At 44.0% G+C, this 27,919-nt stretch overlaps 1 protein-coding gene across 5 annotated transcripts in view; it reads right to left on the bottom strand.

The window, feature by feature from the left end:
- Positions 1-514: 514 nt before the first annotated feature.
- Positions 515-27,919, bottom strand: part of GFRA1 (GDNF family receptor alpha 1) — a 227,457-nt gene continuing 200,052 nt past the window's right edge. For all 5 annotated transcript variants that reach the window (XM_053583942.1, XM_053583944.1, XM_053583940.1 and 2 more), the window contains 2 exons: positions 8,300-8,353; positions 515-7,190 (listed from right to left, as the gene is read on the bottom strand). In XM_053583942.1, the coding sequence (XP_053439917.1) occupies positions 7,035-7,190; positions 8,300-8,353 (210 nt within the window). In that variant the 3' untranslated portion in view covers positions 515-7,034. The remainder of the gene's footprint in view (positions 7,191-8,299; positions 8,354-27,919) is intronic.

Here is a 27,919-nt window from a genome sequence, read left to right on the forward strand (position 1 = left end):
AAAGGAGTACAAGAAAAGAACCCCACAACCGAAATCTCACACAGCTTCTCAGCGGGAGCCGGATTAAACCGAGAAAATCATTTCAATATCAAGGAATAATGTACATGAGACGTCATCTTTAAAGCACACTCTGCAGTGAAAAGTGTTTCCCCACCGATCCCTTGGGTGAGGGAAGGGAGAAGAGGAGAAAGATAGATAATTAGGAGAACTCTAAGGCCCTGGATTTCAGGTTTCTGAAACCATTTTTTTCCCCAATCCTCTAAGGACAATCCACTATTTCTGAATCAAGAAAAGCACATCAGAAATGCCCGATGAAGGTAAGACCACAGCCAAGTAAGGCTGGGCAAGCTGTGATTTGGTTCCGCAGTTTCCGTTCTCCGCGAAAGCTAAAAAATATAAAACCGAATTCCAGATCAAGCTCACTTTGCATGCCAGGAAGATAATGCTGGATGATACAGCTCTGTTGCAGGGGAGAGAGAGATGGGGGTGGGGAGAGGGGAGGGAGGGAGAGGGAGGGAGGGGAAGAGAAGGAGAGAGGGAGGGAGAGGGAGGAGAGAGGGAGAGAGATGGGAGACAGGGAGGGAGAGAGGGAAGAGAGAGAGCAGGAGCATTTTACTGAGGGAGCCTCACATGTCAGACGCTGAGAAGACCCGGAGTAACTTCACCTGAGCCTGTGATGGTCGCACCGCCTGGCCCCAGGTGATGGCCTCTACAGCTCTACTGACTTCTAACATCCCTGGGTTTCCTACACCCAGGGCATTCACTGGATTCCCCGATTCTCTCTCCTTCTTCCCGCTGGTCTTTCTCGGCGTCAGAGGTCACAGTGCACATTCAGTTTTGCTCTTTTGCATGGGCACTGCTGACTGTTTGCTTTCCTCAGCTGAAGCTGCCCTGGTGTCTTTTGTCCCCCCCTCACCACGGCTGGTACCTGACAGTTATGGCAGCCCCCCGGGTGCACCTTCCTCTCTGAGCTCACAGCCTTCTAAGGCCCTGCGGAGTGGCAGCCCAAGTTCTCAGCGGTCACCTCTCAGGCTCAGGCTGGGGGTGGGTGTGTCTGCTTTCTCCACAGTGGAAGAGCTGGACTGGCCATTGTTTGCATGTGGATGGGGACTCACCTCTTAGGAGACTGAGTCTGAAAAACAATTTCATGAACTATTTATAAAGAGAATTTCAAGTCTCCGAAGGATGTCGAACTGAAGGATTCTGCCAATCTGGAGGAGACGGGTGTTTGCCTGCGCTGCTGTCCATGGGCCCTGGAGTCTCAAGTCACTTGTAGGGGGAGCTTTAGCTCCAAACGATACTTCACTCGGCCAGAGTGCTCGTTTCGTAATTGGACTGAACTGACAAACATTCGACTTAGCTTCCTGGGCTACTAATGGAGGCTGTTATCCCTGGGATTACTCTGGGACAGGAGAGGGGGTCTATCTTTCTTGCCAGCATCCTGAGGCAAGTTAAAATCTCAGCAGACTCACAAGCTCATTTCCACAAAGTCCACCCCATTCTGGGTCCTGTCCTTTCTGCCAGATGTGGTGAGCCTGCTGGGACTGGCGGGTCTTACTTAGCTCTTCCTGAGACAATAGCTGGTTTTGTGTGGAACACTGTGGGCAGATTTAAGTTATTTTGATCCTAGTGCTTTCCAAGACTCTGTCCCAGGTCACTCTCAATAATTGCAGGAGGACAAATTTCGCGTCATGATAGCTCAGAGCCAATAAGACTGTGCTAATAGGACAGTTGCTGCTACTGCATGACTGGACAAAGCCCTTCAATGTTCCAAAGCTTTTCATTCAACCAGCGTTTTCTAAGTACCGATGACGGGTCATGCCTTCCACCACGAAAGGGGGTGAGCAGGAAGAGATGTCAAAATTATGGAAGAAGCAGAGGATCTTGGTCCAGTCTGCAGGCACCCCCTACGAAACAAAAATGGGGACCTGTAGCAAAGCATGGCCTGAGACACAGAGAAGAAAATCAGAGAAAACCTTCCATTGATGCTGGTGCTGGGCTTGGCAGCTGCCCTTGAGCAAAAATAAACTCCCCATGGCAGTGGGAGGAGATGCTGATATTGGCACCTGCCAGAGGCAGACAGCCGAAGTCACAGCTGTGCTAGTCAAATGAGCTTGGAGACCTTAGGGGGCTGAGGCCTCCATGACTATTAGCAGGCTGCGGTGCTCTGCAGGCAGTTTATTGAAATGGGGTTTGTGTGCCTTCCCCACCCCTCTGGGTTTGGGTCTCAGAACAATCAGACGTGCAGGTGGTGTGTGCTGCTGAAAAAGCCCCCTGCATTGTCTCTGGGAGGCAGGAGAAGCTTGTCAGAGAACACAGGGGCAACAAAAGAATTCGTGGTGAGGATAAGACACTCGTAGAGTAAGAAGAGGGAGCTCAGAGGAGGCTTGGGTGGAGGAACGTCCTGTTTCTGTGGTTTTCAATTGGTGTGCCATGAGATGGTCTGAAGTGCTCCACAACAATTTTTAAAGGTCATTAATTAAATTTTTGAAAGAAGTTCAAAGCACAGTAAGTGTATTCATTTTTTTACTTTTTTTTTTTTTGATCAACACAATTTAAGTGTGCTCGGAAGTTTATACGTTCAAGTGTGCTGTGAGATAAAAGAGGTTGAAAAACACTGCCCTGTTTGGAGATTGGCATCACCTTCCATGGCTCTGGCTCCTAAGACAGGCTTCTCTGTCTTAAAAAACAACAACAATAACAAAAAGGCCATCTGATAGCACAAGAATTTGGGAAGAACTAAATTTAGAGCAATTAGGATAAAGAATCATTAGAAAAGAACCAAAGAACCTTGTTTTATAAATAGTTAGGCAATAAAGAATAGGGCAGAACCAGAGGCATCATGCACAGGAGAACAAGAGCGAGTGATGTCTTGAGGCAATTGCCCTCATGAAATGCAGTGTCTTATAGAGTGCACCCCAGGAGCGACAAAACCCACGATTTAAGCCCTCTGCAGTGAGATTTTTCAGAGGTACAGTCCTCAAGAAGAAATCTAGGTAATAGACTTAAAACAGTGGTAACTTGAGAAGTAAACTGTGTCGAAATCAAGAGGTGTCAAACACACACACGAGATACCCCTCCACCATAGCGATTGGAGAAAAACGTAGCTTCAGAGGACATGCAATCAAATCTCAAGCTGTTTTATTTTAGAATTCCAAAGAAAAGAAATTCCTTCCTCTGTTGTCCAGATATTGCCTTCCTTTCTGTAAAGGAAGTGCTGGCTCATTCAAGGAACTCTGGCTATTTTCTTGGTGGGTTCCTATTATGAACTGCAAGGGACAGCAGCAGGCTGCACGGTCCACTCATCCAAAGTCCGTGTCCCCTCACTGCACCTCGATTTTATCCCACTTCTCCCAACACCCCAGCTCAGAAGGGCCTTGCTGCTGTGTCACTGTGCCCGGCCAGTGGTAATTCACTTTTGGTTATCATTGCTTATAGGTCTGTCTTGCGAGGAGGGTCTCACATAGGCTCATTCTGCTTCATCTAAGCGCAGAGGCAAGAGCAAGAGCTCTAGAATAGCCTCAAAAAAGAACTAGAAAATGTGGCCAAGCAGCCCTTCTCTGGCCCACAGGGTTTATGATTTAGAGAAGTTGTGCCTGTCTAACTACATGAATGAAAACTTATTTTCCCAAGACAGCTCCTGTGAGGCCACTATTTTGTAAATAATAACAACGGAAATGCAGTTCTGTGGATTCTAAGAAAAGAACTTGCTAATTCTATCAACTCCCCCTGCTCTTACATCTCTCTTTCCCGGGCACTTGACACTGACTCAAAAGTGCTTTCGCTCTCCAGCTTCCCTGGTACAGCAGATGGAGTGTTTGGGACTGTCTGATTTAGGACAAGGAGGCCTATGGGGACTGGGAGGCAGCTGGGAGCCACCCATCCTGGGAGCACATGCGAGGCAGGAACAATCTAAATACAGGTCGCTTCCAAGGCGGCAGCAGCTGTGGAGAAGCCCCGTCCTGTAATCAATGAACTTGAAGACATGCCTTCTAAGACTTTTTTTTTTTTTTTTTAAATCACAGGATAAAGAATTGTTTAAAAACAAAAATTAAATGGAAACCACACTCCTTACACTCTGGATACAGTTTACTATACTTCATGAAAAATAACCTATACATTTCTCAACTTATAGTCTTTCTATTAGAGCTTTGAAAAAAATCAGGTATGGAAAAATATTCAGCTGGCATTCGGCATTCCCTCTTTGCCTTGTGCACTTCCTGCTTCCTGTGCTCTGTTAAAAAGACACTCAAACATGCATTAACCAAAGATACTCAACACCAAAGTGGAATGATGTGCTTCTCATCAGTCTGGCAGCACGGCCTTTTCTTCACTTTCACTTTAAAATAAGTAGGGCATGGTTAGACTTGCTTGATCTGGGAGTCATGGTGGGCATGGACATCTGTTACTGGTTTTTTTGGTCAAAATCAACTACAATGAGATTTTTCCTACAAGAGGCTCAAACCTCACCAGGCAGCCACTGGATCCAGTGGCATCCAAAATACCTCCACTAAAGGCATTTTGTTTTTCAGCACTCCAAGAGGAAGTGAGATAGTTAAAAGATGTAAATCATTTGCCTGGTCCAGTCCTGGGGCAAATGGTGTTTCAGGATCACTGTATTAAACAGATTTCACTGGGGGGCAGAAATCTTGTTTGCCTTGCTTTGTCATAATCTCTATCATACGCTGTCCTCGAACAAGACGCTTCCCCTTGTTGATTTGATCAGCAACTTATTATCAAATTGAAGATTTGGTGACTTCAATATGCATTTATCACTGAAGAAAAATGAGATCTTTGTTGGTGATAGATGAGGCTTTTGGAAATTTAATTTATGTGTTGCATATCCACGCCATGAAGGCTGCCCTTGTTAGCACTAAAAAAATCCCATTTCCTCTTTGGTCATCTGAAGCTAATTAGAGCTGCTGTTTACTACAGAAGTAATCAATAGCTTTCTACAGTGGATCACACAGAATCAGACCCATATGCAATTAGGCCAGTGTAGATACACAGATACCTTAATTAAAACAAAATCTGCTCTGTAAGAGATAGGCTCTCAGAGATGACTGGCATTCCAAATATTTTGACATATTTAATGTGTTTATTCAAAGTAAAAGTCTTTATGATGGAACTTTTCACTAATCAAATACACTTGGGTGCTTGAGGAATTTCCCTTGAAAATATTTCAAAGTGAAAAAAGTTGGTACTGAGAATTATACACTTTTGTTTATTAACATTGGGATATAACTGTACTTTGAACACCAACAGAGCTAGAAGACTTTGCCTTTATCTTGCATTTCATAGATTTTCCCTTCCCCAGTAATTACATTAGTCTTACAAGGCAGACGTCAGTGGGCAAAGGGCGTCAGCATGAAGCGCGCACCACCGGCTTCCTCCTCCTCCTCCACTCCCTCTCCCCACGTGGGAAGAAAGCCAGGGTGCCCCAGTATTCTGTTCAGGTGGAATCTCCTCATCTAAACCAGACCTCACAAGTGCACTTTAGGGTCTCGACTCATTTAAGGAAGAGATCAATGGAAGATGATATGCAGGGGACACAGCCAGATGCCTCATGGAGAGAGTCTCTGTCCCAACAAATTCATCTCACCACACCTAATGTTATCTTCTTGATTAAAAAACTCTTCTTTTTTCTCATGGTCAGTCACAGTCTGTCATAGAGGACACTGAACAAGATGCAAGCAGATTCTCAATGACCTTCACCAAAGTGGCCTAAGCACACAGCCCAGACATGGCAGTGAGGGACAAAGAAAATCCTTGGGAAAAGAACTGTGTACCTGGCCTGGATCTGCTTCGAAAAAGAGGGCAGCACACGCCAACCCCATCCCAATCTAAGCTGCCTTTGTCACGTAGCCATAACCCGAAAACCCAGATACTAGACTGTGTCAACAGCAAAGGGTGGCCTTTACAAGTGGCTGCCAGTCTCCCCCAGGTACGCATGCTTGCATTTCAAGAAGTGATAAAAGACGATGATGGGCAGTTCTGTTCCCTCCAGTCTGTCCACGGCCACGTGGTGCAGAGCTTTCTGCTAAAGCACAGGCTCCTCTGAGTCTTCTTGTGAAGAGCTGTATTTCTGGAGTTAATATTGGAGCTTATGCTACTTACGAGAGAAAAACAAGCTCCATGGATTTTGTATTAAACCATCAGTAAAAAATGAAAACAGTATCATTACTTTCAAAATATAGAAAGCCAATAGTTGAAATCATTTAGTAGTAAAATTGTTTTTCTACATATAATCTCATAACTGTAAAGAGTATTAGAGTGACACTTCAGTGGCATTTGACTCTTGTTAATTGGGGGGCTTCTCACTCAGGTAAGGCCCAGGAGAGTGTCATTCGGCCACCCAGGTCCTGTGAAGGGGCTCACTCATTCTCCCTCTCCCTTTGACTACAAGATAGATACTGTCTTTCGGATGTGACAGGTGTTTATTTGCTCTGTAGCAGAGTGTAGAACTGTTTTCGGCACATAGACATTCATGTGGAAAATGCTAGTACATAGAGGAAGATGAACCTTGGTACGAGCCAGTTTCCACAAAGTCTATACTCTGGTTGAGAACTTTCGTTTTGTGACAAAAAACCTTGGCATCTGTGTCAGGCTGCCACGGATGTTATCGGAAACCAAAGCCATCGCATGAGATACGGATTTCTTTAGCAATACTAACTCCTCTAGCTAGGAAATGCCAGAATTAAAATCGTTAAAATCATCATCGTGGTTGTCATCATCATGAAAAACATGGCCCTAGTCTGCTTTACGGCCAAATTTACAAACTGTCCCTGTGAAATACGGCATGCCTCAGAGCCTCCTGAGTCTGGATCGCAGCCCTGCATCAGATTTCCCACCGAAGCCCATACGGATCACAAGAAGCTTTCTTAAAAACAAAAAAAAAGTTCCAGTTGGATGGAACTGTTTCTCAACCGAGCCCCTAAAACTGGAATTTCAGATATACAAGAGGACAGGAAACAGATAACTTGGTTTTTGTCTTTGTACATGTCCGTATTGTTTTCTTTCTTTTTTAAATGCAGCTATGATGTTTCTGCCAAAGATAAAGACAACAGGGTGGACAGAGCCGTTACCACCAGACCCAGCAGGGGGCTCAGACCGCAGCGTGGAGGAGCAGCCATCGATTGTGTGGTTATGTGGCTGGAAGCACCAGAGAGACCATTCTTTTCATAATCCCGCTGTAAGAAAGAATAATTGCATTGTCACCACTGCATGGACTCATTCAACCATGGTACATTTTAGTCCTACACCTCCTCTCTCCCACTCCCCACACTGACTAAGATTTTACCACGGAGACTTCAATTCTCTGCCTTATAATTTTATGGGAAGAAACAATGAATCTGGGTGAGAACCAGACACTGAGGAACCGGCCAGTGCTGACCGTTCACTCCTCCATTATGGATTATTAAAATCCACATGAGGGAAATATTTGATCTGAGGTATCTCTGCCATTCTCCCCCCTCTCCACAACACCCCCCATTGCTATGAAATCCGGAACCATGGAACCCCCAGCTACAGAATGTCCGTCCTCTCTCCCCACCATGGAAGGAGGTGCAGGAAGAACCATCTCAGGAAATGTGCCCAGGAACATGACAGTTCATGTAGAGAGAGGTCACAGACAGCTGCAGAGACAGGCAGAGCAGGGAGCAGCCTTGACCTCCACCAGCCAGTTCAAGTCCAGATTTTATTGAGAGTGGAAGGAGCTTGCCCTGCTTGTCAGCCCAAACCAGAACTCAGGCTTCCAGACTCCCAGCCAGCGCAGCTGTCCTTCCCCAGGGCTGAATCCTCCTTCCCCATCAGCAGCACCTGCTCAATCCTGTGACACTTCATCCCACACAAGGAACTGGGTCTGCACACAGCGCAATCACCTGCTCACCTGCCACCCAGGGACAGTAACACAACTCCCCTGTACACCTCTGGGCTGCTGCGGGAGTCAGAGCAAGTACAGACAGGGACACCTGGTGAGCAGTGAGTCTGTATGTATCTGCTCTGTGCCAGGCAACTTTACAAGACTGTGGTCACGGAGAATCTCATGGCCTTAGAACGACAGTTTTAGTGTTGGGGCCCAGTTCTGTTAGATCCAGGTTCCTTGCTTACTGCTAACTCCGTGCACTAGGATCTGAGATCTGAAATCTGCACGTTGCTCAAAGGACAGACAGAGGTGAAGGGTGCCTTTTATTTTTCTTGGACCTGAAACCTTATTTTCTTTGGACCCTTTACATCACACTCTCCTCCAGGGGCCCCAAAACTATGTCTCTACAAATGCAGGGAGCCCCCTACAACTTACTTCAGAAAGGCAGAGGTGCGGACTCCCCGACACATTGGATTTCAGCTTCTGGGCCTGGGGAGAGACAGGAAGAAGAAAGCGCAGACATAACATGTTAGAGTAATTACTGACAATCCATTCATCATCTGTCCAGGGAAGTGCTATCCAATAAATATGTGGGCTGCAGCTATGAGCCCCATGCATAATTTAAAACTTTCTAGTAGCCACATAATAAAGAGATAACAGGTGAAGTTAATTTTAATAATATATTGTATTTAACCCAATATATTACCACTTCCACATGTAACCAATATGAAAATTATTAATGGGATACTTTACATTCTTTCACTCCTTTATTTTTCAGATGAACTCTTCAAATGCAATGCATTTGACATGGTACATTTCCACTCAGCCCAATTTCAAAAGCTAGTGGCCAGTGTGAGGGCAGCACCGAACGAGGTTACTGAAGAAAAACATTTGAAGTGATCACTCATTTACGCTTCTGAATGTTAATTTTGGGGAAGTTCCTCCCTCTAGGCAAAATATTGCAATAAAAATCTCTACTGGCTGGGCATGGTAGTTGACATCTGTAATCCTAGCACTCTAGAAGGCCGAGATGGGACGATTGCTTGATCTCAGGTATTGCAGACCAGCCTGACCAAGAGCAAAACCCTGTCTCTACTAAAAATAGAAAAAAACTAGTTGAGCTTTGCTGTGGGCACCTATAGTCCCAATTACGTGGGAGGCTGTGCCTATAGTCCCAATTACATGGGAGGCTGTGGCAAGAGGATCGCTCGAGCCCAACCTCATTTGAGGTTGCTGAGAGCTACCCTATGATGATGCCACAGCACTCTACCCAGAATGACAAAGTGAGACTCTGCCCCCCCAGATAAAAATATCCATTTATTAGTAATATAGAGGTCTTCTTGAACTTGTTTGTGAATATTTTCCCGAGTGGGACATACAGTGTTGAACAAAAACGATGTAGCCCTGGGTTCAGGGGGCTCCCCTCTAGGAAGTAAACCAGTCACTGTTTGGGGACTAAGGTACAGGGCAGGAGGCTTCCAGATGGGTACCATCAAGGGATCATGCAGGCATTAGAAGTCCCCAATGCAGCAATGTTAGCAGTGTTTCCAGGGCAGTTGCAAGGGCACTGAGATAAGAAGGCAAGAGGGTACCTAGGCCCCGTCAACTGGAAAAAGGCTTGTGGGGGCTTGTGCCTGAGAATTTAGTTGAAAGAAAGGTTCTGTTGCTCAGTGCCAATGAAAACACTTGAGAAAATACTGACCCCAGGACAATCCTCTCATTGCACAAAGGAAACAGAGCACAGAGAAGTTAAGTGATTTATCCAAAGTCACACAGAAATTTACTGAAAGAAGTTGCAGTCCACTTCTCTTCGACTCCTCCATGAAAATGTGCTCCTTCCCACACAACAGTGTCCCCTCCCCCCTAATTCTACACAAAGAACTCCATGCATTTTGGCACTGACAAACTGAGAGCTCATCTGCTAGCGGGATGTGTCCTGCTTAAGTGTCACACCCAAATCCAGGAGTGCCGGGACAACCAGCTCTCTGCAGGCAGCACTGGCAGGCTGCCTGTTGCAAGACTTTTGCAACTCGTTGAAGACGTGCTAGGCTGAAATGAAGCATATTCACCCCAGGAGTAATTTATTGACCATAATGCTGCTTGGGAGGCGTCATAATCTTCACTTTTATTTGCATATGCCAGCTGTGAATATGAAATAGAAACCTTTAAGCAGGCATCGAGAATAAGGCACTGTGAGGCCTCCCTGGGCTGTTCAAAGGTCACTAAATGTTATGTATAAGGAGATCAGAGGGGAAATGGAAAAGGAACTGAACCCAACTCAAAAGCCTACTTTTAATCTATATTAATAGCAAATCCGGCCCACTGCATTGTTACCTACAGAGAATAATGTGTACAATTTTACATGTTTTATTTCTGTTCAAGTTTGGCATTGAGCCCAGACACCAAAATGGCCCTAAAACATCACACTCAGCCTTTTCTAGGCCATAATCTACAAAAGATATCAACGCTTTCTAAGGGCCTTTGCATTCCTAATCAGTTTACTCAACTGCAGAGAAGGAAGCAAGACTTCCAGACGGAGACCCATTATGCCCTCCAGTTGTTTCTGAACTTCACGGCTAAGCTGTTCCCCAGCGTCTTAGACACAGCAGCCTCTAAGGATTCTAAGCACTGGTCAGGCCTCCTTCCGCCTTCGTCCTGTGTGATCAGCACAGCAGGTAGTGTTTATCATTGTGCACACAGTCGGAGGCACCTCGCTGCACCGCCCTGCTGAAGCACTAGCCCCATCATCATGAGATGACTGTAAGGGGCTTTCACCTTCGGGCTAGGAGAGGCCTCCATGTTAACAGTTCTCAGTGTACTCTATCAGCATAGGTAGGTTTCTGACCCCCACTGGTCATTAAGGAGGTAACTGCCTGGAGAATTTTTAAGCCTTCAACCAGGCGGATGCACACTAGTCTAAATTCTCCGGCTCTTGCTCTCCATTTGGGAATGGCTGGGATAAGACTTCAGTCACATAGGAAAATGCACTTAGGCCAGCTCCAGAGCTGTGACATCTCTGGGCTCTTCTTTCCCCAAAGTATGGATGCCATTGGCCTGTATATAAAGAAAAGGTCAAATTCCAGCCTTGTAGCCCCACCGGCTGGACCGAAACTGGAAACAGCAGCCCCCAAGCTCATCTAGCCTGCAGGACTGTTCTGGGTGGTTATCACTGGGTACACTGCTAAATTTCAGTAAGAATGGGCAGGCAGGCCTCTTCAGAGGCCCTAAGACACCGTTTCTCCCCTGTGGGACACCATCCCAACTCTCAGAACCACTCAGCCCCCCACAGGGTTAGCAGCCCACATGCAGGCCTCTAAGGACTCTGTTCACGTAGCACATTAACAAGCTTCCTAAACATACGGGAAAAGGGCAAGGGAGGGGAGGGGGAGGATGGGTAGAGGGAAGGTAATTGGGTCCACACCTATGGTGCATGTTAGAAGGGTACAGATGAAATTTACTAAATGCAGAATATAAATGTCTGAACACAATAACTAAGAAAATGCCATGAAGGCTATGTTAACCAGTTTGATGAAAATACTTCCAATTATATATAAAACCAGCACATTGTACCCCATGATTGCATTAATATACACAACTATGATTTAAGAAAAAAAAAAAAAAGAGTGCCCTGGGGGTCTGGGGAAGCCACCAGAACCGCAAGCACAGAGCAGAGCATCCCTGGGTTCCCACTGACCCCTACTACAGTCCACCAGAAAGCCATGAGTCTGATGAGAAGGTGAAGGGCAAATGTTACCTGTTACTGGAATGGCAGGTGGCACGGGAGTAACAGAATAGGCTTGCACACAGGTGTGAGATCTTTTTAAATCTCTCACCAAATGAAACTCAGGCTGGAGTGGGTCTGCTGCCTAGACTGGTTGGGGTCAACAATGGACAAGTCCCTCTCACGGAGTGAGGACTGCAGATGGAGGGCAGGGTGTGGGATGCAGACCACGTGTGTCCAGCGGGCTGCACACAGTGTGAACCCCCAGGGCCCACAAGGGTCAGAAATCTACCTACATAGATCCAGAGTCTACTTAAGAGAATCTAAGTCTTAAAGCCCATTTTAAAAGTCTGTGAAACCTGTTATTTCTACATTTTAAAGGCTTTTATCCTAAGAATTTTTGAAAACATCATCAAGCTATCAATGTCTTGCTAGTCAGGTAGGATAAACGCAAATTAGATGAAATTACAGGGCGTCCCCTGCTTTCAACTATCACGAAGAGTACTTAGACACTTTAAATGCTACCTCAGTTGCTGAAAATTGGGACAGTCCCAAGTGAATTAAAAGGAACAAGAAAAAAAATGCACAACTTCTAGACTTTGTGAAGTTTAAGGGAAGTTAGAATCTAGAAAAGCACCTCTTATCCCCGAGTTATAACCCTGTAAAACCAAGAGTGTTAAAAGAGAGGTGTTGGAAAGAGGCTCTTCTGTGAGCCCGGCTACTATGGGATAGCCAGGCACCCAAAGCCACACTCAGCCAGCCTGACACCACACCTTACTGTTCATGGTTTAAAAGATGATATGTCTTTTTAAAAAGAGATAAAGAAGAGGATGCATGTTCTTTTTCTAAAAGTCAATTTGAACCGTCGCTGTATTATGTTGAAAAATGAATTGTTTCATCTCTCTTAGGAAACAGTGTTTCCTAACATCTAATTGATAGTCACACAGTTCAGGGGAAATGCCTGACACTGAGTTGGGGGAAACACAGCCACCAAAACATCTTACCTGAGGTTTTCTTCTTGAGAACAGGAAGAAGGAAAGCCTGCCAGAGAAGTCCATCCCCACACTAAGAGCCTTTTCCACATTCTAGAAAACCAGGGAAGCTTGTCCTTTAGGCAATTCATAAGCCTTGTCCTTCCAGCAGCTGTGGCTCTGCTATTATAAAATTGTCGCTGGTTGTGATCTGCAAGTCCAGGCACGTTGCATAAAAGAATTTCCAGGGCACTGTAATTGCAAGGCCAGATCTCGCCAGTCCCTGGCACCAGAGGGTTAATAAATGCGTTAGGAGGAGGCGGAGCAAGATGGTGGCAGAGTAACAGCTTCCTTGCATCTGGGCACCGTGAGTCTGGGGAGATAGGACTCCAGGCATCTCTGGCTGGTGGGATCTGCCTATCATCACTCCTATGAGGATACAGGGAGTCAGCGAGAGACTTCTGGACCCCAAGAGGAGGACTAAAACAGTGGAAAACCGGCAAGTGGTCGCGTGTGTTCAATCCGTCTAAACCCGCCCACAACTGTAAGCTCAGTAGTAGCGAGACTGCAAACCAGAAAGGCCTTACCTGTGAACTGTTTTGGTGTCCTTGGACTTGGCACTGAGTTGAACTGCCTTGGGGAGGGCCTGAGCGGGAGTGCGGAGAACTTTGGCCGTTGTCTAGGGCCCCAGTCTGAGCTGCTGAGCCAGACGGAGCTAATAGTGTTTGGCAGTGGGTCACAGGGAACCATTGTCAGTGATCTGCGCCCGCAAGCTCCGCCCTCAGGGTCGCAGAGCTAGAATCGGGTGGGAGCTGGTAACCCAGCAACCAAGTAGCCTAAGGGTGGGGTCTGAGCCGCCTTGCAGCCCTAACCCTCGGGGGAAGAGTGAGACCAGATTTGGCACACAGGGTAAGTGGATAGCCACTTCAGCAGTGATTCCAGCGAGAAAGCTGGGAAAGCTTCTGCTCAGCAAGTTTACAAGTTCAAAGGGCCTTTACGTGGGCTGAAAAGAGATTTAGGGTGTCTACCTGCTGGGGCTTAAGAAATCAGCAGCCTCCAGTCGTATCAGAACTGTGATTAACATCTCATACCCCAGAAGACCATGTGTTGCCCAGACAATATTCAATAACATATACAAACTGCTTTGTTTTTGGTTGTGTATTTTTTTTTTCTTTGTTTGGTTGGTTTTTTTTGTTTATTTTGACGTTGTTGATGTTCTTTTGTTTTTTAATTTCAATCTTTTCCATACAGATCCCTTTTTCTTTCTCAATTTTTCTAGTTTAATTATAATTTCCCATTGCTGCCTTTTTTAATAACTAGAACATCATTTTTGCTAGTGTTTCTACCGCTATCATTTGGTTTTTCACCCAATTTTATCCCCGTAAAGTTTTCTGTTTGCTTGTTTTGGTTTGATTTATAGCATTTTTGTCTTTCCTCTCTACTTGGTGGAGGTGGGGTACTGTGTCTGATCAGGTTAGCAAAGAGCTGCTGACCTCAAGGGAACCACCCAACTGGGCACCCCCAGAAGGTGGGTTTTTTTTAAGGTTGCGTCAAAGTACCCTACTGTACACCTATATTGCCCTGTCTCCCTCTTTCGTGCCTCTCTTCTTTTTGTCAATATTCCTTATACCCACCCCCTCTCCTTTCTCTATCTTTCTTTTTTTTCTTATCACTCGGTCCTCCTTTCTTTCATCCCTTTTTTGCTCTTCAACCTTCTCACCTCTGGTCCTGTAACCCTTAGTCCACAGGCACAAGAACTTAAAGAGCAAGAGGAAGTGAAAGGAAAATTAGGGCAAGGAAACAGATAAAAGAAATCACTCATGAGGAAGAACCAGCAGAAAACTCCAGGCAACATGAAGAACCAGTCTAGAACAACCCCACCAAGGGACCATGAGGTAGCTACTGCAGAGGATTCCACCTGTAAAGAAATGTTAGGAATGACAGAAAGGGAATTTAGAACACACATGTTGAAAACAATGAAAGAAATGATGGAAACAATGAAGGAAACTGCTAATAAAGTGGAAAATAACCAAAAGGAAATCCAAAAACAGAATCAAATAAGAGATGAACGATATGAAGAATATAAAAAGGATATTGCAGACCTGAAGGAACTGAAACAGTCAATTAGGGAACTTAAAGATGCAATGGAAAGTATCAGCAACAGGTTAGACCATGCAGAAGAAAGAATTTCAGAGGTAGAAGACAAAATTCTCGAGATAACTCAGACAGTAAAAGAGGCAGAAAAGAAGAGAGAGAAAGCAGAACATTCACTGTCAGAATTATGGGACTTTATGAAGCGTTCCAACATACGAGTTATAGGAATTCCAGAAGGGGAAGAAGAATGCCCCAGAGGAATGGAAGCCATACTAGAGAATATTATAAAAGAAAATTTCCCAAACATCACCAAAGATTCTGACACACTGCTTTCAGAGGGCTATCGGACCCCAGGTCGCCTCAACTCTAACCGAGCTTCTCCAAGACACATTGTGATGAACCTGTCCAAAATCAAGACAAAAGAAAAGATTCTGCAAGCTGCCAGGAGTAAGCACCAGTTGACCTACAGGGGCAAATTCATCAGAGTGACCACAGACTTCTCTAATGAAACTTTCCAAGCAAGAAGACAATGGTCATCTACCTTTAATCTACTTAAACAGAACAATTTCCAGCCCAGAATTCTGTACCCTGCTAAGCTAAGCTTCAAAATTGACGGAGAAATCAAATCATTTACGGATATACAAACATTGAGGAAATTCGCCACAACAAGACCAGCTCTACAGGAAATACTTCAACCTGTTCTGCACACTGACCACCACAATGGATCAGCAGCAAAGTAAGAACTTAGAAATCAAAGGACAGAACCTAACCTCCACACTGATGCAAAAGATAAAACTAAGCAATGGACTCTCACCAAATAAGACGAATAGAATACTACCACACATATCAATTATCTCAATAAATGTTAATGGCTTGAATTCCCCACTGAAGAGACATAGATTGGCTGACTGGATTAAAAAACACAAGCCATCCATTTGCTGTCTGCAAGAAACACACCTGGTTTCAAAAGACAAATTAAAGCTCCGAGTCAAGGGTTGGAAGACAATTTTTCAGGCAAATGGAATTCAGAAGAAAAGAGGAGTTGCAATCTTATTTTCAGATACATGTGGATTTAAAGCAACTAAAGTCAAAAAAGACAAAGATGGTCACTTTATATTGGTCAAGGGAAAACTACAACAAGAAGACATTTCAATTCTAAATATTTATGCACCCAATTTAAATGCTCCCAGATTCTTGAAGCAGACCTTACTCAATCTGAGCAATATGGTATCTGATAATACCATCATAACAGGGGACTTTAACACTCCTCTTACAGAGCTGGACAGATCCTCTAAACAGAAATTAAACAAAGATATAAGAGATTTAAATGAGACCCTAGAACAACTATGCTTGATAGACGCATATAGAACACTCCACCCTAAAGATAAAGAATATACATTCTTCTCATCACCCCATGGAACATTCTCCAAATTGATCATATCCTGGGACACAAAACAAATATCAACAGAATCAAAAGAATTGAAATTTTACCTTGTATCTTTTCAGACCATAAGGCACTAAAGGTGGAACTCAACTCTAACAAAAATGCTCAACCCCACCCTAAGCCATGGAAATTAAACAATCTTCTGTTGAATAACAGATGGGTGCAGGAAGAAATAAAACAGGAAATCATTAACTTCCTTGAGCATAACAACAATGAAGACACAAGCTACCAAAACTTGTGGGATACTGCAAAAGCAGTTTTGAAAGGAAAATTCATCCTTTAGATGCCTACATTCGAAAAACAGAAAGAGAGCACATCAACAATCTCACAAGAGATCTTATGGAACTGGAAAAAGAAGAACAATTTAAGCCTAAACTCAGTAGAAGAAAAGAAATATCCAAAATCAAATCAGAGATCAATGAAATTGAAAACAAAAGAATCATTCAGAAAATTAATGAAACAAGGAGTTGGTTTTTTGAAAAAATAAATAAAATAGATAAACCATTGGCCAGACTAACGAGGAATAGAAAAGTAAAATCTCCAGTAACCTCAATCAGAAACGATAAAGGGGAAATAACAACTGATCCCACAGAGATACAAGAGATCATCTCTGAATACTACCAGAAACTCTATGCCCAGAAATTTGACAATGTGAAGGAAATGGATCAATATTTGGAATCACACCCTCTCCCTAGACTTAGCCAGGAAGAAATAGACCTCCTGAACACACCAATTTCAAGCACTGAGATCAAAGAAACAATAAAAAAGCTTCCAACCAAAAAATGCCCTGGTCCAGATGGCTTCACTCCAGAATTCTATCAAACCTTCAAGGAAGAGCTTATTCCTGTACTGCAGAAATTATTCCAAAAAACTGAGGAAGAAGGAATCTTCCCCAACACATTCTATGAAGCAAACATCACCCTGATACCAAAACCAGGAAAAGAACTAAACAAAAAGGAGAATTTCAGACCAATCTCACTCATGAACATAGACGCAAAAATTCTCAACAAAATCCTAGCCAACAGATTACAGCTTATCATCAAAAAAGTCATTCATCATGATCAAGTAGGCTTCATCCCAGGGATGCAAGGCTGGTTTAACATACGCAAGTCCATAAACGTTATCCACCATATTAACAGAGGCAAAAATAAAGATCACATGATCCTCTCAATAGATGCAGAAAATGCATTTGATAAAATCCAGCATCCTTTTCTAATTAGAACATTGAAGAGTATAGGCATAGGTGGCACATTTCTAAAACTGATTGAAGCTATCTATGACAAACCCACAGCCAATATTTTACTGAATGCAGTAAAACTGAAAGCTTTTCCTCTTAGAACTGGAACCAGACAAGGTTGTCCTCTGTCACCTTTACTATTCAACATAGTGCTGGAAGTTCTAGCCAATACAATTAGGCAAGACAAGGAAATAAAGGGAATCCAAATGGGAGCAGAGGAGGTCAAACTCTCCCTCTTTGCTGATGACATGATCTTATACTTAGAGAACCCCAAAGACTCAACCACAAGACTCCTAGAAGTCATCAAAAAATACAGTAATGTTTCAGGATATAAAATCAATGTCCACAAGTCAGTAGCCTTTGTATACACCAGTAACAGTCAAGATGAGAAGCTAATTAAGGACACAACTCCCTTCACCATAGTTTCAAAGAAAATGAAATACCTAGGAATATACCTAACGAAGGAGGTGAAGGACCTCTATAAAGAAAACTATGAAATCCTCAGAAAGGAAATAGCAGAGGATATTAACAAATGGAAGAACATACCATGCTCATGGACGGGAAGAATCAACATTGTTAAAATGTCTATACTTCCCAAAGCAATCTACCTATTCAATGCAATTCCTATCAAAGTACCTACATCGTACTTTCAAGATTTGGAAAAAATGATTCTGCGTTTTGTATGGAACCGGAAAAAAACCCGTATAGCTAAGGCAGTTCTTAGTAATAAAAATAAAGCTGGGGGCATCAGCATCCCAGATTTTAGTCTGTACTACAAAGCCATAGTGGTCAAGACAGCATGGTACTGGCACAAAAACAGAGACATAGACACTTGGAATCGAATTGAAAACAAGAAATGAAACTAACATCTTACAACCACCTAATCTCTGATAAACCAAACAAGAACTTACCTTGGGGGAAAGACTCCCTATTCAATAAATGGTGTTGGGAGAACTGGATGTCTACATGTAAAAGACTGAAACTGGACCCACACCTTTCCCCACTCACAAAAATTGATTCAAGATGGATAAAGGACTTAAATTTAAGGCATGAAACAATAAAAATCCTCAAAGAAAGCATAGGAAAAACACTGGAAGATATTGGCCTGGGGGAAGACTTCATGAAGAAGACTGCCATGGCAATTGCAACAACAACAAAAACAAACAAATGGGACTTCATTAAACTGAAAAGCTTCTGTACAGCTAAGGAGACAATAACCAAAGCAAAGAGACAACCTACACAATGGGAAAGGATATTTGCATATTTTCAATCAGACAAAAGCTTGATAACTAGGATCTATAGAGAACTCAAATTAATCCACATGAAAAAGGCCAACAATCCCATATATCAATGGGCAAGAGACATGAATAGAACTTTCTCTAAAGACGACAGACGAATGGCTAAGAAACACATGAAAAAATGTTCCTCATCTCTATATATTAGAGAAATGCAAATCAAAACAACCCTGAGATATCATCTAACCCCAGTGAGAATGGCCCACATCACAAAATCTCAAAACTGCAGATGCTGGCGTGGATGTGGAGAGAAGGGAACACTTTTACACTGCTGGTGGGACTGCAAACTAGTACAACCTTTCTGGAAGGAAGTATGGAGAAACCTCAAAGCACTCAAGCTAGACCTCCCATTTGATCCTGCAGTCCCATTACTGGGCATCTACCCAGAAGGAAAAAAATCCTTTTATCATAAGGACACTTGTGCTAGACTGTTTATTGCAGCTCAATTTACAATCGCCAAAATGTGGAAACAGCCTAAATGCCCACCAACCCAGGAATGGATTAACAAGCTGTGGTATATGTATACCATGGAATACTATTCAGCCATTAAAAAAAATGGAGACTTTACATCCTTCGTATTAACCTGGATGGAAGTGGAAGACATTATTCTTAGTAAAGCATCACAAGAATGGAGAAGCATGAATCCTATGTACTCAATCTTGATATGAGGACAATTAATGACAATTAAGGTTATGGGGGGGAAGCAGAAAGAGGGACGGAGGGAGGGGGGTGGGGCCTTAGTGTGTGTCACACTTCATGGGGGCAAGACATGATTGCGAGAGGGACTTTAGCTAACAATTGCAATCAGTGTAACTGGCTTATTGTACCCTCAATGAATCCCCAACAATAAAAAAAAAAACTTTAAAAAAATAAAAAATAAATGTGTACTTAAAATAAAAAAAAAATAAAAATAAAAATACATGCGTTAGATGCTGTTAACCTCTGTTACCAGGAGTCAGAGCAGAGACGCTCCTGCTTTTTACCCCAGTGATTAGCATTTGGGAAGCCTGCTTGGTGCCCACAGTTTCCGTGCGTAGGACACTGGTGCACACATCATTTGGAGCTCTCAGTCGAGTCCCCATGCAGGATCTGCCCACAGTGGGCTCTCCCCAAGCTTCAGGAACAGATCAGGCTTGTGAGCAGCATGCTTGCTCTGATTATGAAATGGGGGACTTAAAAGGGTACCTACTTGAGAGCCTGGCCTTTGCTGCCCCAGGACTCCGTATCTGCAGAGAAGCCAGTGTTTAATCTCGGGTTTTTAGGCAGCTGTCAACCAGCAGGGCATGGAACATTTCTCTGCTCTCCTCCATGCCTAAGAAAAGCCGGTTTCTGCTGTACCTCCAGAAAACAAAACCAGAGGATGTTGCCCAATCCAATAGCAACAGACTGTCCAGGCTGCAGCCAAATAGTCATAATTAATGATGCTCTGGTTCTTTTCTCCCTTGCTTTACTGATTAGAGAGATTTGCTATATTAGGAACCTGTTTGCTTAATGACAGAACACAAGCAAGAAGCAGAGAAATACACAGACTGTAAAATGCAATCGACTTTGCTCTCCAGCACTAAGTACCCAGCTGCATCTATCACACTTGTCAATACCAGTTTATTAGCATATGAGTCTCTTCTGCAGCATACGCTGGACCTTTGCTGGGGAAAACCATTGTATGAGTTTTACCTGGAATAGTCCAGAAGCAAAAGAACTCACAGCCTTTTCTCAGCGTAAATCTCTATGTCTTATGTTTCCTTTTCAGAAAAACATAGGAAGAAGAATGTGCACCTAATTCCAAAGGATAACGATATCCAAGGATGTGATTCCAAAGGATACTACTCCAAAGGGGCACCTGCTTCAGAATGTGCACTTTCCATTGTATTTTAATCAAACATGCTCACCTGATTATAGACTTTTAAGGGTAGCACTTACTATTTAACAATTCTATTGTGTACTTAATCCACATTTGTCCAAATTAATGTCTGCACATAAAAAGAAGATGTAACAAAGAAGCTACTCCATAGCCGGACGTTGTGGTGGGCGCCTGTAGTCCTAGCTACTTGGGAGGTGGAGGCAGGAGAACTGCTTAAGCCCAGGAATTGGACGTTGCTGTGAGCTGTGATGCCACAGCACTCCACCCAGGGCAACAGCTTGAGGCTCTGTCTCAAAAAAAAAAAGAAGAAGCTACTCCGTAGTGGATCCAAACTAAGTAATGGTCTTCTGCCCAGTGGTCTGGCGCCTTATGTTCTTTTTTTTTTTTTTTGGCTTTTCCAATTTTACCTACTGGCTGTGGGGAATCCAGGGTAGGTTTTACTGCTGGTCTGATCCCAAGCAGTTGGCCAGCCTTTTCAAAATCCCTGCCATTGTCTACTTTGAAACTTAACCTTCCTGGAGATTTGCTTTTTCTACTAACTTGGTAGCAACCACTTGCAACCACTGGTCTGAATAATGTGCTGCGAAAAGTAAGTGGACACTATTATAAATAAGGCCTATTCTGAGCCTCTGGGCTTGGGTGTTTGTCTTTCAGAAGCCTGTGCTCAGCAGAGAAGAGGTCCTTTTCCTCCAGACTAAATTCTGAGGAGCCTTGGGGACTCCTGAGCCTGCCAGGCTGAGTGGAAGGAGGCAGGGGACCACAGGAGAGCTAGGGTGAGCTGGGCACAGGTCCTTCTGAGAAAAGGCTGGCTAGAGTGCTGGAGGCTTTCTCACCATTGGGCCTGGGGCTGTCTGGGTCTTTTCTACCTACTCCTTCCCGAAGACACTTTGTCTCCATATTGCTTGAACTTCAGCCAAAAGGTTTTCATTACATTAAGCTCTAAGAAAGCCTTGTAAAGTATTTCCCTCAGAGCAGGTTTCAGGAAGACCAAGGGTGCCAAGTCTACTTAGTCTGGGCAGGTTGAGCCTGGGCATAGGATGGGGGGAGGGCATAGTGCTTCTTTACCCAGAGGGAGGAAGCCTGGCTCAGACCAAGGTTGGGCTAGGAGGCCTCCAACAATAGATGCTCAATGAGCTGAAATGAAGCCAGATCAGAGGTGTGTGTGTTTGGGTGTGGGGAGCACGGCCTTGATGCAAGATAATCTAGGTGGTCTTAGATTCCTGGCATCCATGGAATAGTCAGAGTTTGTACAATTTAGTTTGAGCTTAGTGCCAAGCCCAGGGCAGAAACCCTCTTCCCTGACCTGATTGGGGACTGGACCCATAGACAGTCACTGGAGAAATTAAGTGAAAGGGCAAAATCCTTAAAAATGGCACATTGGTATAAAACTTTAATTCAAAAATCTAAATGTCTTTCCTTTACTGAATTTTTTGCTACACAACAAAGGCCACCTTTTTTTTTCTTTTTTAAAAACGTCTACTGATTAGAGTTTCCTGGCTTATTTTTTACATAAGCTAGGGCTACAATTTCTGGTCTACAATTCCAGTTTCAGTTTCTTTAAAACAGGAGTGACATCTGTTTGACACCCGCAGAGAAATCTCAGTGCCGAATCTTTCTGTATTCTTATAATGTATCTCGGTCTTTTACAGTTGTCTCGCCCACAGCTCAAGCAAAGGCATTTTGTTTTTTCAGGAATTTGCCTTTTCAGATGAATTCGACTTAGTTTTTCACTGACGCAGTTAAGCTTTACTTTGCGTTCCCAGTTTAGTCATCCAGGTAGCATCTAATAAATGATGTAAGCAAAATACCAAATACAACCAGCACAAAAAGGTTTGTGAACACATGTACTCGACACTTGTAAGCCTGCATCTTAAGCAGAGAACGTAAGGGATAGGTGTGGGCAGGAGAGAAGCTCAGTAACGTGGGGCCAGTGTTCAGCGGGCCCTGTGCATTAGCCAACATGTCTGCAGGGGAATGGACAGCTTGGCTTCTGTGGCCAGCTGATTAGGTGAGGCTCGGGTAAGTGAGCTACTCTTGTAATGTAGATGTTAGAAGGTCCTGGATACCAGCTTGATGGACATGGTATGGTTTACAGAGCATGAGTTACCCAAGTCTTACCTGTGGCTTGCCAACCAATGGCTGTCATTGGAATAATTCCTGCCCTATTGCATAGGGTTAACGAGTGAATCCAATGTGACACTGTAGATGAAATCCCTTTAAAATTCCAGTTGCTGTCAACAAGCTCTTACTCTCTCTATGGTCCCTAGTCATTTTTAGATTGGATTGACGGTGGGAAAGATGAAAGACCTCAGGCTAATTTGGCTTGCGAACGTTATACTGGGAAGAACCAGCTCATGATCTTCTGTGAGTCCTTGGATTTAAAAATGAATGTAATGGAAGAGACACAGTCCAGTAAGATATATCAACAGTCTTCCATTAGCTAAGCAGTCCCCCGGGCTTCCCCGTCAGTCTCTGGCACCATAAAAGAATCCTGCAGCCCTGCACTTGTAATTTAACCCTAATGGCAAGAAGCACCGTGTGCAGACTCTGTCTACAGTGTGGAGCTTAACAGGGCGCCCTAGCTGGGCTTTCTTCTTTTCATAACTTCCCAGGATCACCTTACGTCTTTCTGGCTTTCCCCCCCATTGGGGCAAACACAGGCTACAAAATACATTAGAGAACTATTTGTTTTCATTCATGGTTAACTTGCTTGATTAGTAAAATAGACGAGAAGCAATTATGAGCTGTGTTTTAGAAAATTATGCCCAATTAACAATAAGATGATGCCAAACAATGTGTGGAAGACGTTTTGCTCCAGAGTGGGCAGAGGGGGGGTGGGGTGTTTTGTACAGTGAACATTCAGCATTCATGGTGTAAAGGCAACTAGGAGGGACGGCCTGAAAAGGAAACATTAGTTTTCTCACAATGCGCAGTTAGAACTGCAAACGTGCAAGAGCAACAGAAAAGATTCATTGTTGTCCCCGATGAGACGTGCATGAAGCCTATCTCATCAGACACGCATCCTCATCACCATCAGATAATATTTATTAAGCCTCTCATTCTCCTGTGCATTTATGTACGGCTGAGTGCCACCCTGTAATGGCTCTGTGACTTATGGTGGTGACTAAGGTTTGATATAAAACACCACAGCCTGGAGCCATCATGAACCAGGGGCTTTTGTTCACTTTGTGGTTCATAAGAGGGAGCACATTTGGTGATGAAAAAACAAGGTAAAAGCAAAAAAAAAAAAAAAAATTAAATTAAATTAATAGTTAAAAGTTTATACTTTTAGTAGGCAAAAATAGTCTAGAAAATACAGGGAAACCAAGTAAACTAACAGTGATGGGACCTGTGACCATTACCTTCAGGAGTAGCTTCCACTGACAGTGATGCTATCTGCATTTTACCAAACACTCCCCATAACTCAAACTCAAAAGGACACTCCCCTTTCATACAGATCTGGAACAGGGGTCAGGGAGGCTGTGGCTTGCTCAAGTTTCCACAGCTTGGGGTGGCTACACTGAAATCTGAGCCCCATTTGTCTGACTCTAAAACTCACACAGACTGGCTTTGTGCCGAGGCTCCACCCATTATCTCACGTCATCCTAACATCAACCCTTAGAAATGGCACTTGTTATCCTGCTGACAGCTGAGGAAGGTTCTGAAAGGCTCAGTAATGGTCCTGGGTCACACAGCCAGCATGGACTGAGCCCAGACAGGCAGCCTAGTCTCAATGCAGTGTCTGACAAGGTGTACAAACCACAGGGGGTCCCCCCAAGTACCACCCTGGAAACCAGGAGCAATTCCTACAGGTACAGCTTCTGTCTGAAGTCAGAAGTCAAGCCAGGCCAGGTGGTGTCTGCACCCCAAAGATCCCCAGAGCTGAGTGCCTCTCTGAGGCCTTCACAGCCAACGGAAGGAACAGCCACTCTGGGAAAAACTCCCCAAGTGCCCACTCAGCGCCCACTCTCTCGAGTTTCCTCTGTACACATTCTCTCTCCCCATGATGTGGCTCTTTTTGGGCCTGAAATTAGAAAGGCAAAAGGAGTGAAGCTCTTGGTTGAATTTTACCCCTCAAGAGAACCAGAAGTGAGTTCCATGGTTCAAGCACTGGGCAGAGCCTGTAAGTCAGGGGAGGCATGGTTGGTTAGAAGTCCTAAGGATAAATGGTCAGTAGAGGATACAGAAATTCGATTTATTTGTATGTGATCTAAGTGTGCTCAGAGGTATTGTCACAGGTTACCCAGAATGCGAGAGCATATTTACAGTCAGGATGGTGCAGACATCTTATTCCTTTTTATTAAGCATGTTTATTGCTCAGCAATTGGGTTAAGCAATTGTCCAACAGCTGAATTACTGTCCGTCTGATGGGCTGGCCTGGATGCCCTCTGGACCACAGGTGCAGGTGGCCTAATGACTCTTTCCAGAAAGCAGAGAAGGGACCGAGTCTTCCCATCCCCTCCTTAAGTCATTCTCATTTTGGAGAAAAGTGGTTAAAAAATATATACTTAGGAGAAGACATCAGAAAGAGGTAATCATGAACAGCTGGCCAAATCCTGCCAGGTTAGCGCACACCTAGCTGATTTCTCCAGTGAATTTTGGGGTAAAGGTCACTGGATGCCCTGTCAGCACAGGCTCTTTCCACCTTCTGGTCAGAAAAGACCACCCAGGAGAGGATACAATGATGATAAAAACAGTCACTGTGTTGGAGGATTTTAATGATTACAACCCCCCTATGCTGTAGTGCTCATCAGACTGCAGATGACAAATTCAGGATCAGACAGTTAAACTACTCTCCATCTTAGTCTGCAGGAGGGTCTGATTTTTATTGTAGCAAGAAGCCTAGCCTCTCTGGTGTCTTCTTCTCCTAAGCACAACAGCCTCCTTTTCTTCAAAAAGCAACTCTGAGCACTACCCAACCCACGGTTGGCCTAGTGTCTGCAGGAGCACTTGTCAAGCATCAGCATGATGACTGAGGTATTTTGGTTGAGCTATATTATCTTATGGTGAGCACTATACCGGGGTAAAATGAATGATGGTCCGGCCTCCACTCTCCATGGGGCTGCAGATCACTAAATGCTGCCTGTTATAATCTGGTCCTAGGGTGTACGGGTGGCAAATGAGAGGAGACAACAGAACAGCTAAAGCTCAGAGCAAATGCCTGACCCTGGGCAGCAAGAGTATCTGCCAGCTGTGGATCTTTGCTGAGCTGACTGTGACCTCCAAAACATACCCAAATGGCAGGCACAGACAGCCCAAAGTTGTTCCTGAGCAACACCAAACTTCAACAGAAAAACCCTGGAGACAAGCTCACGAAGATGAGTGAGGGAGCTGGAAAACTGAATGAGAGACCGAGAAAAGGAAGCCCACCTCATCTCTGGGTGATGGAGAAAGGGTTCTAGCCGCTGCAGTGACCCTGAGTACTTACCAGATAAGGAGTCCAAAGTCAGCCTGTTCACTGTTCACAGAAGAGGTGCCACCAGTTATCACACAGAGTGGTATCAGTCTGTGAACCCCAAGTGGCAAGAGCCTAGCCATATGGGACTTCCTCTGACTACTGCCGTTTCTGTGTAGCTGAAATAACAGCTCTGGGCCAGAGGTGGTGCGCCCAACACACATAAGGGCCTTGGGATTGAACTCCCCACGGTCTGCTCCAGGAGCTTTGTGATAACTGTGTGTGTGTAGTTGGCCCACGGCCGCCTCTTTTGTTGACTTTTGTTGTCCAACAACATAAGCTGGCAAATTCCAGAAATCTAAGCACATGCACTATAACCCCAATGACAACAAGAGACCCTGCCTTCTCTCTGATGCTATCTACTAACACTTATTCCTCGGGGTGACAGCATAGAAGTGATTATGATGGGAGCCCCCCTTTTGGCCATTCATTTCATGTTAATAAGAGACTTTGTAATAGTTAGGAGTTGGGGTTGGGGAGATGTGATCAAGGGACCATCTGTAAAATGAAAAAATTTCTCAAGAAAGAACCAATTTATCGTCTGTTTGAGCTGAAGTTCTCCTGGCCTAGCTGGTGTTCACCTTGTACTTGACAAATAGGCTTATTCTAGCTATAGGAGATTAAGGATAAAAGAGTAAAAATGAGAGAGGAAAAAAATTATAATTCAGAGATATCTACGGCACTGTGTGTGCTTAATTTGGAGGGCATCTGGCTACACTGTTGTCAAAAAAAATGGATCCCACGACCTGCCTTTATTGAAAAGGTGGCATCTGGGTTCATTAAAGGTGTGCAATAGATTTTGATAAAAGCTATTTTTCTAAGTTATTAAATTGGTTTTGAGGAACTTTACACTCTTCTTCATTTGAACAATTATTAAACTATAAAATAGAATTGCACAATTGCTAAAACCATAATCTGAAATTTTACAGCCAGCTATAAAATGCTATATTATTAAACTATACTGAAGATGCTCCAGCCCATTACAACTTTTTAAATGAATTATAAAACCCTTTACTGCTGATAAAATAATCTTAAATTACAATATTATGTATTTTCACAATATGTTGAACCAAAGTTTGTTACAATGCAAACATGCCAATCATAAAGAAATCATTATTTGAATTAAGTCTGCAGAAGCCTGAAATCTGATAACAGCTGCTTCAGTGAGGCAGCCCAGCACCTGACGTCTGCAGGCTGGGAGGAGAGCTTGTCCTTCCCAGAAGGTGCCTTTCTCCATGTCCCTTCAAACACAGGACTATGCAAGAGTCAGAGCCTTCTGGGTTTAAAGGATACACAAGGGGCACGTAGTAGGACCCCGGGGATTAAGAAAGGGCTAACAGCCATTTTTCACCAGCTTAACATCTCTCTTTGAGATTTTTAAAATGTGAAATGTTTAGTTACTGCGTAGCTGCCACTTATGTTCCTGATGCCTATGATATAGGGTACTATACATAACATACCTAACATGAGGCCTGGCCTCCAAGGTTGAATTCCTATTTTTTTTTATAGCCTGCATGTTTCCATTTCCAATCAAGTTGAATACACAATTGAAAATGTATTTCAGCATGCTGGATTGTATCGCAGCCTTAACCTTGAGCTTTGAGTCAAGCACTTTCCTGGGTTAAGGGCTTTGAAAATGCTCCATAAGCAGTTATTTTAAAAGGTGTTTTTACAACAGTCTCTTTCCTCCCAGGGCTGCCATAGGTGGCTTCTGGGAGGCAGCTGCCCTCTGAGTTCATCTGCTGGCACCTGGAACTGGGAAAATGGAATATGAGGATGTGCGTGGCCAGGCCCGCCACACAGGGCCTCAGAACCCTTGGCAGTCAGGCCTAGAGTTCTGCCATGAAGATTCCAGAAGGCCCAGAAGGAGCCTGCCTGGGGGTCCCTGCAGCTGAATACTTCTAAGGGAAGACCCCTCCTCCCACAGCTCATTTCAAATAAAACTTACCCAGAGTAAGAGCTCATTATGCAAAGGAA

This window comes from Nycticebus coucang, chromosome 3 (assembly GCF_027406575.1).
Source record: "Nycticebus coucang isolate mNycCou1 chromosome 3, mNycCou1.pri, whole genome shotgun sequence".
In the NCBI taxonomy this organism is placed as follows: Eukaryota; Metazoa; Chordata; class Mammalia; order Primates; family Lorisidae; genus Nycticebus; species Nycticebus coucang.